At 37.2% G+C, this 14700-nt stretch overlaps 1 protein-coding gene and 1 long non-coding RNA gene across 9 annotated transcripts in view; one reads left to right on the top strand and one right to left on the bottom strand.

Moving 5' to 3' along the window:
• LOC129042197 (uncharacterized) overlaps positions 1-11124 on the bottom strand; it is a 178724-nt gene extending 167600 nt beyond the window's left edge. For 4 of the 7 annotated variants that reach the window (XR_010127236.1, XR_010127240.1, XR_008504073.2 and 1 more), the window contains exon 1: positions 9893-11119. This is a non-coding gene — a long non-coding RNA (uncharacterized LOC129042197). Of the gene's footprint in view, positions 1-9892 lie in introns of all 7 variants that reach the window. The other 3 variants (XR_010127239.1, XR_010127237.1, XR_010127241.1) reach the window with 1 other exon arrangement.
• IL7 (interleukin 7) overlaps positions 10042-14700 on the top strand; it is a 73841-nt gene continuing 69182 nt past the window's right edge. Inside the window, exon 1 of one of the 2 annotated variants that reach the window (XM_054497865.2) lies at positions 10042-10677. In XM_054497865.2, the coding sequence (XP_054353840.1) occupies positions 10668-10677 (10 nt within the window). In that variant the 5' untranslated portion in view covers positions 10042-10667. The remainder of the gene's footprint in view (positions 10678-14700) is intronic. The other variant, XM_054497863.2, reaches the window with a different exon arrangement.

The raw sequence follows: 14700 nt of genomic DNA, 5'->3' as shown, positions 1-14700 counted from the left end.
GGTCATTATATAAATGACCTCTTTAGTAAAAAGAGACAAAAAAGCATCATTATATAATGGCATTTTCAGTAAGAAGATATAACAACTGTAAATACATATGCACCCAAAATCAGAGCACCTAAATATATAAAGCAAATATTAGTAGATCTTAAGGTAGATATAGACTGCAATACAATAATAATAGGGACATCCCACATTCAGCAACAGAGAGATCATCCACATAGAAAATTAATTAGGAATAATCAGACTTAACCTACTATACTGTAGATCAAATGGACCTATCATACATAACATTCCATCCAACAGCTGCAAAATACACATTCTTCTCAACTACACATAGAATATTCTTCAGGATATATGATGTGTTAGGCCAAAAAACAAGTCTTAACACATTTTAAAATATTAAAATTGTATCAAGTTTATTTTCTCACTACAATGGCATAAAAATAGAAATCAGTAACAAAAGGAGCTTTGGAAAATTCACAAACACATGGAAATTAAGCAACATGCTCCTGGACAACCAATGGGTCAATGAAAAAATTAAAAGAGATATTAAAAATGTCTTGACACAAATGTAAATGAAAACACAACATACAAAACCTTTGGAATAAAGCAAAAGCAGTTTTAAGAGAGAAGTTTATATCAATAAAACCTAAGATCTCCAATACATACCCTAACATTGTCTCTCAAGGCACTAGAAAAGAAGAAAAAACTAAGCCCAAAGTTAGGAGAAGGAAGAAAACAACAAAGACTAGAACAAAAGTAAATGAAATATAGACTAGAAAAAATAAACAAAGAGGTTTTTTTTTTTGAATAGGCAAACAAAATTGATACCTTTAAGAGAGTAAGAAAAAAAAAAGAAGACTCAAATAAAATCCAAAATAAAAGAGACTTGCAACCAATAAAACAAGAATACAAAGGATCATACAAGGCTATTATGAACAATTACACATTATACACATTAACAAATTGGATAACCTAGAAAAAAATGGATAAATTCCTTGATGCCTACCTCCTTCCAAGGTTATCAATTATCAAGAAGTAGAAAATCTTAGCAGATCAAAAACAGGTAAGGAGATTGAATCAGCAATAAAGAAGCCTCCCATCAAATAAAAACCCAGGACTGGGTGGCATCATTGCTGAATTCTATCAAACATTCAAAGAAGAACTAATACCAATTATTTTCAAACTGTTCTAGAAAACGAGGAGGATGGAATACTTCCAAATTCATTTTATGAGGCTAGCATTACACTGATACCAAAACCAGACGAAGACACTACAAAAAGAGAAAACTACAGGCAAATATCCCTGATGAATATAGATGCAAAAAATCCTCAACAAAATACTAGCAAACAAAATTCAGTAGTACATTTAAAAAAGTCATTCACCAAGATCTCGTAGGATTCAGCCCAGGGATGCAAGGATGGTACAACATTCATAAATCAATAATTGTGATACATCACATTAATAGAATTAAAGGCAAGAACCATATGATCATTTCAATAGATGCAGAAAAAGTGACAAAATGCAATATCCATTAAAAACATAGATATAAAATGAATGTACCTCAATACATTAAAGCCATATATGGCAAAACCACAGCTAGCATTATATTCAATGGGGAAAACTTGAAAGGTTTTTCTCTAAATCTAGAACATGACAAGGATGCTTATTCTTGTCATGTCCATTTAATATAGGACTGGAGGTCCTAGCCAGAACAACTAGTCAAAAGAAAGAAATGAAAGGATCCAAACTGGAAAGAAAGGAGTCAAATTTTCTGTTTGCAAATGACATGGTCTTATATACAGAAACTATACACATATAATATATTAGAACTAATAAAGAAATTCAGCAAAGTTGCAGGATATGAAATCAACATATAAAAATCATTATTATTTTTATACACTAACAGCAAACAATCTAAAAAAATCAAGAAAAGAATCCCATTTACAATAGCTACAGAAGGAATTAAATACTCAGGATTAAATTTAATCAAGGGGATGAAAGATAGTTACACTGAAAACTATAAAACATTGATGAAATAAATTGAGGAAGACACAAATAAATGGGAATATATTGAATCCTTACGGGTTGGAAGAATTAACATTGTTAAAATATCAACACTACTAAAAACAATCTACACATACAACACAATCTCTGTCAAGTCACTAATGACACTCTTTACAGAAATACAAAAAGAAATCCTAAAATTTGTATGAAACTGCAAAGGACCCCAAAGAGCAAAAGCCATCTTGAGCAAAGAGAGCAAAGCAAGAGGCATCACATTCTCTGACTTCAAAATATGCTGCAAAACTATAGTAACCAAAACCCATCACGGTATTGGCATAAAAACAGAACATATACCAATGGAACAAAATAGAAACCCCAGGCAAAAATCCGCATATTTATAACCAAATAATTTTTGACAAAGGAGCCAAGAACACACAACAGGGAAAAGACAATCTCTTCAATAAATGATTTCAGGAAAATTATATATCCAAATGCAGAAGATTGAAATTAGATTCTTATCTCAGATTATATACCAAAATTAACTCAAAATGGATTAAAGATTTAAATGTAAGACCTGAAACTATGAAACTACTAGAAGAAAACATAGGAGAAAAACTCCATGACATGGACCTGGTCAATGACTTTTTGGATATGACTCCAAAAACACAGGCTACAAAAGCAAAAATTGAAAAACAGAACTACATCAAACTAAAAACCTTCTGCACAGACAACAAAACAATCAACAGAGAGAGAAGACACCTACAGAATGTAAGAAAATATTTGTAAATGATAGATCTGTTAAGAGGTTAATATCCAAAATATATAAGGAATGCAAACAACGCAATAGCAAGTAAAAGAACAACTTGATTTAAAAATGGGCAAAGGATCTGAACAGACATTCCTCAAAGAAGACATACAAATGATCAAAAGATATATGAAAAAAATGTTCAACATCACTAATCATTGCGGCAATTCAAACTAAAACCACAATGAGGCATCACTTAACTCCTGTTAGAATGGTCATTATGAAAAAGTCATACAATAATAACTTTAGCTAGGATGTGAATTAAAGTCAACATTTGAACACTGTTGGTAGGAATGTAAATTAATACAGCCATTATGGAAAATGGTGTGAAAGTTTCTCAACAAAATAAAAATAGAACACCATATGACCCAGTAATCCCACTACTTGGTATACATCCAAAGGAAATGAAATCAGTATTTCAAATAGATATCTGCACTCTTGTGTTTATAGCATCATTATTCACAATAGCCAATATGTAGAATCAAAATGTCCATCAGTGGATGAATGAATAAAGAAAATATGTTGTATATACACAATGGAACACTATCTAGCCACAAAAAGAATGCAATTCTGTGGTTTGCAATAAAATTGATGATCATGGAGGACATTATGTTAAGTGACATAAGCCAGGTACAGAAGGACAAATACCGCCTGATCTTATTCATTCATACATAGAATCTAAAAATGCTGATCTCTTAGAAATAAATAGAAGAACCATGGTTACCAGGGGCTGGAGTGGTTGTAGGGGAAGTTGAGGAGATGTTGGTCAAAGGATATAGAATTTCAGTTAGACAGAATAAATAAGTTCAAGAGATCTACTGTACAATATGGTGATACAGTTAACAATATATTATATTCTTGAAAAATGCTGAGAGTGAAGGTAAGTGTTCTTATCACAAAAATGATAGGTATGTGAGGTAATGCATATGGTAACTAGATTATTCATTTCACAATTTATATATACTTGAAAACAGACAATTTTATCAGTCAATATAAAAATTATATTAAAAACATTAAATGAGAAAGACATAATTGAAAAACATTTTAGTAAAACATAGTGGAGAATTGTTAGAAAAAGAAACAAGGAAATGAAAGCATACAGCCGACATTTAATAAAATGTTACTCAAGAAATAGATGACACACTGCTCCATGGTTTGAAGAAGAAATCATTGGCACATGAAACTCTATGGCTTAGTGTTTTCGTCTCTTAAAAATTTCAATTTTTGTGCTTTTCTCATTGACATATATATGTCATTGCCAGATAACATATTAAATTATTTGGAGAAAACATTAATGGTAGTTCCAGGCTTGTAGGATGCCAGTTAATTGACACGTTATTGGCATAGAAAAATGACTGATACCCCAGAAACTCAGGGACATACACTATATTTCTAGATTATGATGTCATTACTGTCGCAATAAACCTAATCATTTTACATCGTATATGAGTTAATGGATGTACTAAGAGTCCAATAATAGTCTAAGGCAAAGACAAACCTGGCTTGAACCAAACCTGGCTTGCACCAAACCTGGCTTGCCTGAGGAAAGGTAGATTGGATTAATTTCTAATCTAACAATAAAAGGATTTCAACAAGACAGCCTTCCATATTAGGAAGGCTTCCATATTAGGAAAAGAAGTCTAAAATCTATATTAAATATTAGAAGGCTTCCATATTAGACAGCCTTCCATATTAGGAAAAGAAGTCTAAATCTATATTAAATATTAGAATTTTAACAAGCTTATCACAACTTTAGATATATCAATATCAATCAGTAGTTGGTTTTGTAACATTCTTGGATGTGAACACAAGTTCGCTCAGATATGGTTCTGTGTAATAACAGCAAGTCAAGACTTGTGCAGTCTGATGTCTCCCTTTTCCACAAGTCATACATGGGTAGAATTTGTAAACTGAAAGGTATTCTGTTGACTACAGAGAATTCCAGGTTGAAAAAAGATAGTAACTGCTCTCCAAGAGCTCATAACAACAAGTTGACATCTTCATATAGTAACTGGATCATATAAAGGGAATCTATCCAGTGATTTAAACAAAACATGTTACATTTTTTTTCAGTTTGCATGAAGAAATTTGTTGTAGGTGTATTCTTTTCTAATTAATCTTCTATAAAGGCAGTGGTTAAAAGCATAGTCCCTCCAAAATCTAGTACAATCATGCACTGTATAACAAAGAACTGCCTGCAGGACAGTGGTCTAAGATTATAATGAAGCTGAAAAATGCCTGTCACCTAGTGACATTGTAGCCATTGTAACAACTTAGCACAACCAATTACTCGTGTGTTTGTGGTGATGCTGGCATAAACAAACCTACTGCACTGCCAGTCCTATAAAAGTATACCACATGAAATACTGTACAGCACCCAATACCTGATAATAAACAATTATGTTATTGGTTTATATTTTTACTATACTTTTATCATTATTTTAGATTGTACTCCTTCTACTTACTAAAAAAAAAAAAAGTTAACTGTAAAACAGCCTGAGGCAGCTCCTTCAAGAGGTATTCCAGGAGAAGGCATTGCTATCATAGGAAATGACAGCTCCATGCATGTTATTGTCTCTGAAGACCTTCCAGCGGGACAAGATGTGGAGATGGAAGACAGCGATGATGATCCTGACACCATGTAGGCCTAAGCTAATATGTGTGTTTGTGTCTTAGTTTCTAACAAAAAAGTTTAAAAAGTAAGAAAAAAGCTTATAGAATAAGGATATAAAGAAAGAAAATATTTTGAACAGCTGTACAATGTATTTGTGTTTTAAGCTAAATGTTATGACAAGAGTCAAAAAGTTGAAAAAAATAAAAGTTTATAAAGTAAAAATAGTTACAGTAAGCAAAGGTTAATTTATCATTTCTCAGAATATATTGTTAAATGATGTAAGACTGTATATAAAAGAAAGCCCTGATTGCCAACAATACAACAATAGCATATAAAGGGATTGGATAATCCAATCTGTGTAAAAGCTACAGCTGCCCTCTCTGAAAGGCGATTTGGGAAATATTAGACTTCTTTCTTAAACAAGCCAATACTCAATCCAGAATTAGATGAGTGCCTATGGGAACATTTCAGTAAGGAACATAAATTTAGACCCCAGATAGAGAGTGGATTCTGATTGTTTAGAATTATAGAATTTTGGGACTGAAATTAAAGAGGAGGGAGAAATGGAGAGAAAATAAGAAAAAAAAGTCAACAGAGTATCTTGGGTTTCTTGGTTCCATGCTTTCCCCATTCTGCAGAACCTAATTTTATCAATTAATATATAAATATGCTCAAGTGTTTCTAATAATTGAAAATAAAAACTTCCATGCCTTTCAAATCATTACCCTATCCCTTTTATTATTACCAAACATTTTGTAAAAGTTGTACCCTCTTACTTTATTCTTTCTTCTCTCAACCCCTGCAAGCTAGCATATTGTTTGCATCTACACTGCTCTTCTCAAACTGTTGCCATGAGGATCATGGACAATCTCTGCTCTGCCAAATTTAATAGACACACTTTTCAGTCTCTATCTTCTTCAACCTCTTTGTGACATTTGGAAATACTGGCTACTTACTCTATCTTGAAATTCTATTTTCCATTGCCTTCTGAGACACTGACTTCTGACTTTCCCACTTTGCTGCCTGCTATGTATTTGTCTGTTTTGTTGATGGGCACCCCTTTCTCCAGCTACTTTTTAGGGTTGCTCATGCCTCAAGTTTCCTGCTAGCATTAGTTCTCTCTTCTGTCTTCTAACATGCAGGTTGAGTAACTGCATTCATTTCCATGGCTCTGGCCATCACTGATATGCTAACATATCCATCTCCAGCAAAATTCTGACAGTCTGACGTGGCCATTTTGATTCAGCCTTCAAAATAAACCCTTCTTCATTTTCTCACTTGTAATGTTCAAAACTGACAGTCTCGTCCTATCCCTGGGCTTCATCCATGGAATCAAGTAAGTTTTATTGTTGAACTCTAGTAAGTCTGCCAGAAACAAATAGTTCACATGTTTAAACAGTTGGCAGTTTTTGAAAACAATAGAATTCCCAATTTATTTTATGAAACTAGCATAACCGGACAAAACTAGCCCAATATAAGTTGAATATAAAATGAAAAATAAACATAACCCAATTACGACTGTAACTGTAAAATTCTAGGTTAAATATTACCAATTTGAACGTTGCATTATGTTACATTTATGGTTTATTTAGGAATTCAGCAAAAAAACCATGACCATGTAAATAGACGCTCATTAGTCATTTGGTAAAATTTAAATTTTATCAAATTACAGGTCATCCTCTCATAGCTGCTTGTTTATTGGACAGGTAAATTAACCTTTATTGATCCTCATTTAACTATAAAAATTGGCCTATACTACTTTAAACTTCCGATTCAAATAATATATCATGTTTCTCTTTTAATAATATTTTTCATCTTTGAAATCAGATATTTAACATCTGTTTTTCCCACCAAACTGAAATCACCTCAAAGACATACACTGCTATCCACAATGTGTAACTTAACATGTGTGAGTGTGCATGACCATTATAGAATTTTGAAACCCAGTGCAAAATGAAAATAAGAGTCCCTTTATCTAAAAATGAGGAATTTCAATACAGTAACAGCAGAGCATCAAATGAAGTACAAGTCCCTGTGCAATTACACAGATCATATATCCATAATGTTGGCTGTGTGGCTGAGTGTGTGTGTTTTAAATATGTTGAATATTATTGCCGGAAAGTTAAATAAAAAGAACTTCATACTACCCATAGATAGAATGATAGATAGAATTCAGATCACGGACTACAAAAAGTAGTCATGTAAAGTTGGGTAAAAATAGTTCAGATATTAATCAAAAAATATTTTCTGGTTTACAATAATTGACTGTTCTGACTGAAGACTGTAGAACATTAAAAGATATTGGTTAATGTTCAATAATTTTCTCTTTAAATTGACATCATATAATTTTATTTGAACTTCTTCTATTACATTATATTGATCATTCTGAGAATGTTGTCTTCTCTTTTAACAATTATTTACCATAATTCATAAAATGTATTTACTATTTTGTTCCCTTAAAGGCTTTTCTGTCCAGTTCATTGAGTCTATGAGCAAACGTAATAGTAATCATTCCATTTCTTTAATCATAAAACATTAGCATTTTAAAAATTTATAAAACATTTTATCCTTGTGCATCTATCTTATAAAAATAATATTCAGTTTATCAAAATATCAAAAACTAATTTAAGACTTCATTTTGGATTTTTTCTAAATGGTATTAATTATCTCACAGACAGAAAAAAAATCATTACTTGATGTTGTTAGAATGTGCCTATTTCATATAACCCTAACAATTCCCAAAGATTTATGAATATTCTCTTCAGAAAGATTCTTTATAGTTGGGGGCAGAATCCAGTGTAACATTTACGTTGCCTCTCCTGAAGCTCTGAATAACTTCCTTTCATGCTTCCCAAAAGTTCAGATACGTACAACCCTTATTCTGCCTGGATTTATGGTGATTGTGATAAAAAGGAAGACGGATTTCCTTTTGTGCAAATTATTGATGGATGCTCTTTTACTTTGTTCCTGGAAAGTTAAAAAAATAAAAAGGTACAGGCTATGAACAGTTACATACTTCAATGCTGCTGTCAGGGATTTAAAATAAATAAATAAATAAATAAATCCCAAGCTAGGCATGTTTCATTATAGAAATCATTTTTAAAACTCACTCCAGTGTCATGTCTGTCCTCCTCCCCACCTCCCACTCTAGGTTCCAGTCAAATGGAAATATGTGGCTTTTCTCACTCCATTCTGTCTCTCTTTTCCATTTGCTTACCCCCTTCGCTTCCTCTTTCATTCTATTTCCTTCTGCTTTCATGAACTTTCTCTTTCACACATATTCACTCATGCATTCCCACTCACCTATTCTCTCTTTCTCTGTCACCCCGCAGTACTTATTGAATGCCAGCCATGGGCTAGAGACCATACTAAGTGGATGCTGGGCAGGAAGAGAAAGGCCATTGTGGCTGGAGGATAGTGACATGGTGCCACAAAATGTCAGAGAGGGCAGCAGGGCCCAGATCACCAGGGCACTGAGGGCCTGGTACCCAGTGGGAAGTGACCAGAGGGTGGGGCACAACATAGAATCAGATATCCTGCTGCTCTGAGAAGAATGAAGGGGTTGTGGGCAAAAGTGAAAGCTGGAAGATCCCTTAGACAGTCTCTATAGTCACCTTAGGGTTAATTTTGGAGGTGGAGCAGACAGGACTTGACTATGGATTTGATGTGAGAAGTGAGACGAAAAAAGGAATCAGAGACCCAAGTTTCAGTCTTGAGCAACTCTGTTCTCACTAGTTCATTGCCATCCTTTTTTTTCCTTTCTCCTTCCCTCCTCTTCCTTGTTCACGCTATAGCAGAATGTGACATACTCCTTACCAGCCCCAAGTTCATTCCTCTTCAAGTGTCAATTTAGAAGTCACAGACTCCAGGAACCTTTCCTGAAGTCCCCACACCAGGGCAAAGCCACACACATGCTGTCGTCTCCCTCCCGGCATCAGTGTGCACATTATTACTTTATTCACAGGAGTTCCAAGCAGGAGTTTCTACAGCCCAAATGCAGCAAGTCTGTGTCTAAGCTCAGTTAGCTAAGTGAACTTTGGAAAGCTACTTAAAGAAGTCTCAGTCCCCACATCTGTAAAGTGCAGATAAGAAAATGGTCTACCTCACACAAAGTTTTGCATGAGATGATATACATAAAATGCTTAGCACAAAACTGGCAGAGAGCAAATGCTAGATAAATGATAGTCGTTATTATTATCGCTGTTGTTACTGGTTTACATTATCCACCTTCATCTAAGCAGGGTTTCTGCAGAATAGCAGAAACCAAATTAATGTAGCAAATAAGCTACATAATTCGAGCCCAGGAGAAAGTTAACATTTCAGTGGCATGCATTCAAGATGAATAGTTTGATTCATTAGCCAATTCAGATAAATGTGCACTTGGAAGTCATAGTTAAATATTATCGTCAGTTTCCACGTCCTCCGTTTAATTTGGGGTTTGATTTTCCAAATACAACACTTACCAGATTATGTGGACCCATAGGATTATTTTTCCTTGAGGTCTCACCTGAGCAGGTGCATGTACAGTAGACGGAGCAGAAAGAGACTGATTAGAGAGGTTGGAGTGGTAGAGGGCGTGACCCTCTTAATCATTCTTCACTTCCTTTTTTTTACAAGACGACTTGGCATCGTCCACCACATCCGCGGCAACGCCTCCTTGGTGTCGTCCGCTTCCAATAACCCAGCTTGCGTCCTGCACACTTGTGGCTTCCGTGCACACATTAACAACTCATGGTTCTAGCTCCCAGTCGCCAAGCGTTGCCAAGGCGTTGAGAGGTCATCTGGAAAGTCTTTTACCCAGAATCGCTTTGATTCAGGCCAGCTGGTTTTTCCTGCGGTGATTTGGAAATTCGCGCCCTCCTCTGGTCCTCAACCAGGTGCGCGGGAAGCAGGTGCCCTGGAGAGAGGGGATAATGAAGATTCCATGCTGATGATCATAAAGATTGAACCTGCAGACCAAGCGCAAAGTAGAAACTGAAAGTACACTGCTGGCGGATCCTACGGAAGTTATGGAAAAGGCAAAGCGCAGAGCCACGCCGTGGTGTGTGCCGCCCCCGCTGGGATGGATGAAACTGCAGTCGCGGCGTGGGTAAGAGGAACCAGCTGCAGAGATCACCCTGCCCAACACAGACTCGGCAACTCTGCGGAAGACCAGGGTCCTGGGAGTGACTATGGGCGGTGAGAGCTTGCTCCTGCTCCAGTTGCGGTCATCATGACTACGCCCGCCTCCCGCAGACCATGTTCCATGGTAAGCGCTCTTCTCCCTTGCGCACAAGTTCGCGCGCCCGACGCGCCGGGGCAATCCGGGACGCGCTGGGGGCCCCTGCGCCTAGGCAAGTCCGGGAATAGCCCGGCCTTGCACTTTGGACCTGCGGAGAGCACTGGCTCTCCCACGGGCAGCCGCCAGCCGCACCTGAGTATCCTGGCACATAGCCACTTGAACCTGGGGCTGCTGCTGCCCCTGGCAGGCTGCGAGTAGCAGCCCCCAACGCCTGCTTTCTGTCCGGAGACGGAACGCTGCAGCCTCCGCGCCGCTCAGCGGTGGCAGCCCACAACCGGTCTCAGAAGCAGCCAAAGGCTCTCTGTCTGGCGCCCTTCCCGTGCTCCTGGCCGCCCCAAGTTACTCACGCAGGCGGCCCGGGTTCGGCGAGTAGCTGGGCTCTTGAAGCTCAGAACTCCCTAGAGAAGTGAAAGCGAAGCTCCCACGGGACGCGCTTTTAAACCCTAGGGGAACAGGTCTCCGGAAAACCCCATTTTTCCCCCTGAGTAAGGCTGGGAGTTTCCGACAAGGGCTGTACCTTGCGCCTATTGCTGGGAAACCAGTCCTGGGGCTGGCGCTGAGAAAAGCCAGCTTCTGTTTTTGTTTTTGTTGTTGTTATTTTTTCCTACGGGCGCTTCTTGATGGAGGCAGAATGAAATAGGCGTGACTCTAACTTCTAGACCAGTGTTGAGACCTAATATGTCTTATTTGTGCAGAATACGTATTTAGAATGGACAGGGACAGATTTCAGGAGGGTTGGATTCGGATGGCAGTCATGTATGACCAATGAAAGAGCCAAAAAAACTTACTGGAATTAAAAAAGAGGAAAAAAAGGATTGTGAGGGGAAAAGATCTGCTTAGGAAAATTGGAATGCTTTACAGTAAGTACTTCCTCAAGTAAGAAGACAGCTGGGGGGAGGGTGCGGGAATAGGAAACTGACTGCTCTTTCTTTTGATGGCTACTCCGTTAGATCAAGACTTCTTTCCACTCTCGTGGGTAAAGAATCAAGAATTGACACAATCAAGGAGTACCAGCTCAGTAACAAAACAAAGATAGAGAGAGCGGAAAGAATAGCCAACGTAATTATGGAGGACTTCTAAGGAATGTCCTCCCGGAGCTTAATACAAAACTAAAAATTGAGCACAACCCTATTTTCCTTGCAATGCCCATAGTTCTCCTGCAGTTTCTTCTTCTGGATCACCCTTGGTTCTAATCCTTGCAACACTTCTGCTCTAAAGTAGAAAGGTAAACCGAGAAAAGGAAGAAGCTAGCGTGTGCATTTTTCAGAAAGAGCCTTTACTTCCTGAAGTACAGCTATATGAATCATGGGCTAAAAGTTTTCATTAGCAGACAAAATATTAAAATTTTAATAATAATGATTATAATGCATGGCTTCCTGTAGTTTGTTTCAAGAGATTTCACTAGAAGTTTGTTCCATCAAGAGTGCACATTATGTTACTCTTTGCCCTTTGTCTTTGCCATTTCTTTTGAGAGTTGAAGTAGTTGAGGATCTACTATGTGGTCTCCAACTGTCTTATCTGGTTTGGGTAATTTCATCATATTTGAGGACCAAAAAGTTGAATAGCAATAAAAACAGACTCTACTCGGGAGGCTGAGGCAGGAGGATTGCTTGAGCCTGGAAGTCAAGGCTGCCGTGAGCCATGATCTTACCACTGTACTCCAGCCTAGGCAACAGAGTGATGCCCTGTCTCAAAAAATAATAATAGAGAACTAATATTAGAAACCCTGAACAAGTATAAAGGAGAATTACAAACTGCATCACGTTAGTGTTTGAATATTTTTTTAAAAAATGGAAAAGGCCATTTCATAGAACGAACTTACATGTCATATTCACTCATGTATGTGACTTTTTTTTCTGCTTTTAACCCTGACAGATAACCTACTGTAATAAGAACAAATATTTCGTCTCTTTTTCTGAAATAAGAGCATATGATGCAGTTTCACAGTTTGGCCAGGAAGTGCCTTAGTGAGGTTCATGCACAGGAAGATGGGTTTTTGTGCAATCCCCTTGACTACACATATATGGTTATTTTTTAAGGAAGCAATGTAGTTCAGTGCCTAAAAGCTGAGGTTCTAGACTCTTCAACGTGACAGACTTGGATTTGAATTCCATATCTATATTATATACAGGAATTTTCTGGCTAGGCATAGTGGCTCAAGCCTGTAATCCCAACACTTGGGGAGGCTGAGGTGGGCAGATCACCTTAGGTCAGGAGTTCGAGACCAGCCTGGCCAACATGGTGAAACCTCGTCTGTACTAAAAATACAAAAAAATTAGCCAGGCGTTGTGGTGGGCACCTATAATCCCAGCTACTCAGGAGGCTGAGGGAGGAGAATCACTTGAACCTGGGAGGCTGAGGTTGCAGTGAGCCGCGATCGCATCATTGCACTCCAGCCTAGGTGATAGAATGAGACTCCATCTCAAAAAAAAAAAGAAAGAAAAATACAAAAGGAATTTTCCTACATAACTGTCTTTGTGCCCCAGATTCTCCATCTATAAATGTGAATAACTTATATTATTTACCTACTTCTTCATGAAGTGGTTATGGAATTAAATTATCAGTGAAAATAGGTCTATGCAATGGACATTCAGTAAACACTGGTTTTAAAGACTGATAAAGACTGGAGTTGATGGATTGTAGAAAACTATTTATGTTAACTTTGACCCCCATAACTTAAGCAGCTGAGGATTGAATGTGTTATTTGGCTTACATTAAAAACCAACAAGAATTTTTAGACATACCTCCTTCTGGTTTAACCAAATTCCCTACTGAAAACAAATTCTCCAATTTCAGCCTCTTCAGGGGAAGTAAGGGCAATCCCACAAGCCACGCTTGCCTTGCATTATTCCTATGGTTTATCTTTTCAGTAACCTAATGAAAAGTTCAGGATGGTGGGGAGTGGGTGTGACAACAATGCCAAAAGCACTCTCAAACCAGCCAATCTTAATATGTTACTCTCTATATGATGTAGGAGAAAAGTCTTCAATTATGGACCAAACTACCAAACTACATCATTAATGGGAAAGCTGGGAACCTATGAGATGTGGGTCCAAGGCCCTAAGTATGTTTTCAGCATTGTCCGTGAGGCAATTTCAGATCTAAAGAGTTTTTGCATTTGGAGGACCAGGTAGATTCTTAGAATAAGGTGTCTGCAAGATGAAAAAGATCGCTTAGTCTGAAGTTTTCATTTTAGAAATCAGGTAAGTGACCTTAAGCGATGCTGTGTCATTTACATAGTCACACAAACCATTGTCTTGGCAAGTCAAAAGTCTCAAGTTTTGACTTGACTACTCAGCCTAGGCTGAAGTACAGTAGTAAGATCATGGCTCACAGCAGCCTTGACTTCCAGGCTCAAGCAATCCTCCTGCCTCAGCCTCCCGAGTAGAGTCTGTTTTTATTGCTATTCAACTTTTTGGTCCTCAAATATGATGAAATTACCCAAACCAGATAAGACAGTTGGAGACCACATAGTAGATCCTCAACTACTTCAACTCTCAAAAGAAATGGCAAAGACAAAGGGTAAAGAGTAACATAATGTGCACTCTTGATGGAACAAACTTCTAGTGAAATCTCTTGAAACAAACTGCAGGAAGCCATGCATTATAATCATTATTATGAGAATTTTAATTCCAAAACCTCCGTGCTTTACATTGCCATAGTCTGTCTGGGGCTAATTATTCAATGACAACAATGGCAACAGAAAACACTCTTAACAGGCAAGGCAAATTATGTTTTAAAATTGAGAAAGTACACGTAATATACAAAAAGACTGAATTTTCCAGCAACCCTCGTTGGAAAGAATGCACAAAATGCCATCCAGTGAATAAATAGGTTGATTTACATTTGGGGAGCACTTAACTACTGAAAATTGAGGTGAAGAAGACAGCTAGTGCTCATAGAAAGTAAAACAACCTCACGTATTAAAACAAAAGGTGGACCTTTGGAATAATATTTATGATAATGGTAAAAGTATCCCTTTCACTCTAG

The sequence above is a fragment of the Pongo pygmaeus genome, chromosome 7, assembly GCF_028885625.2.
Source record: "Pongo pygmaeus isolate AG05252 chromosome 7, NHGRI_mPonPyg2-v2.0_pri, whole genome shotgun sequence".
NCBI classification, from domain to species: domain Eukaryota; kingdom Metazoa; phylum Chordata; class Mammalia; order Primates; family Hominidae; genus Pongo; species Pongo pygmaeus.
Note: the sequence above shows the minus strand (reverse complement) of the source record. Positions and strands in the feature narration are given on the sequence as shown.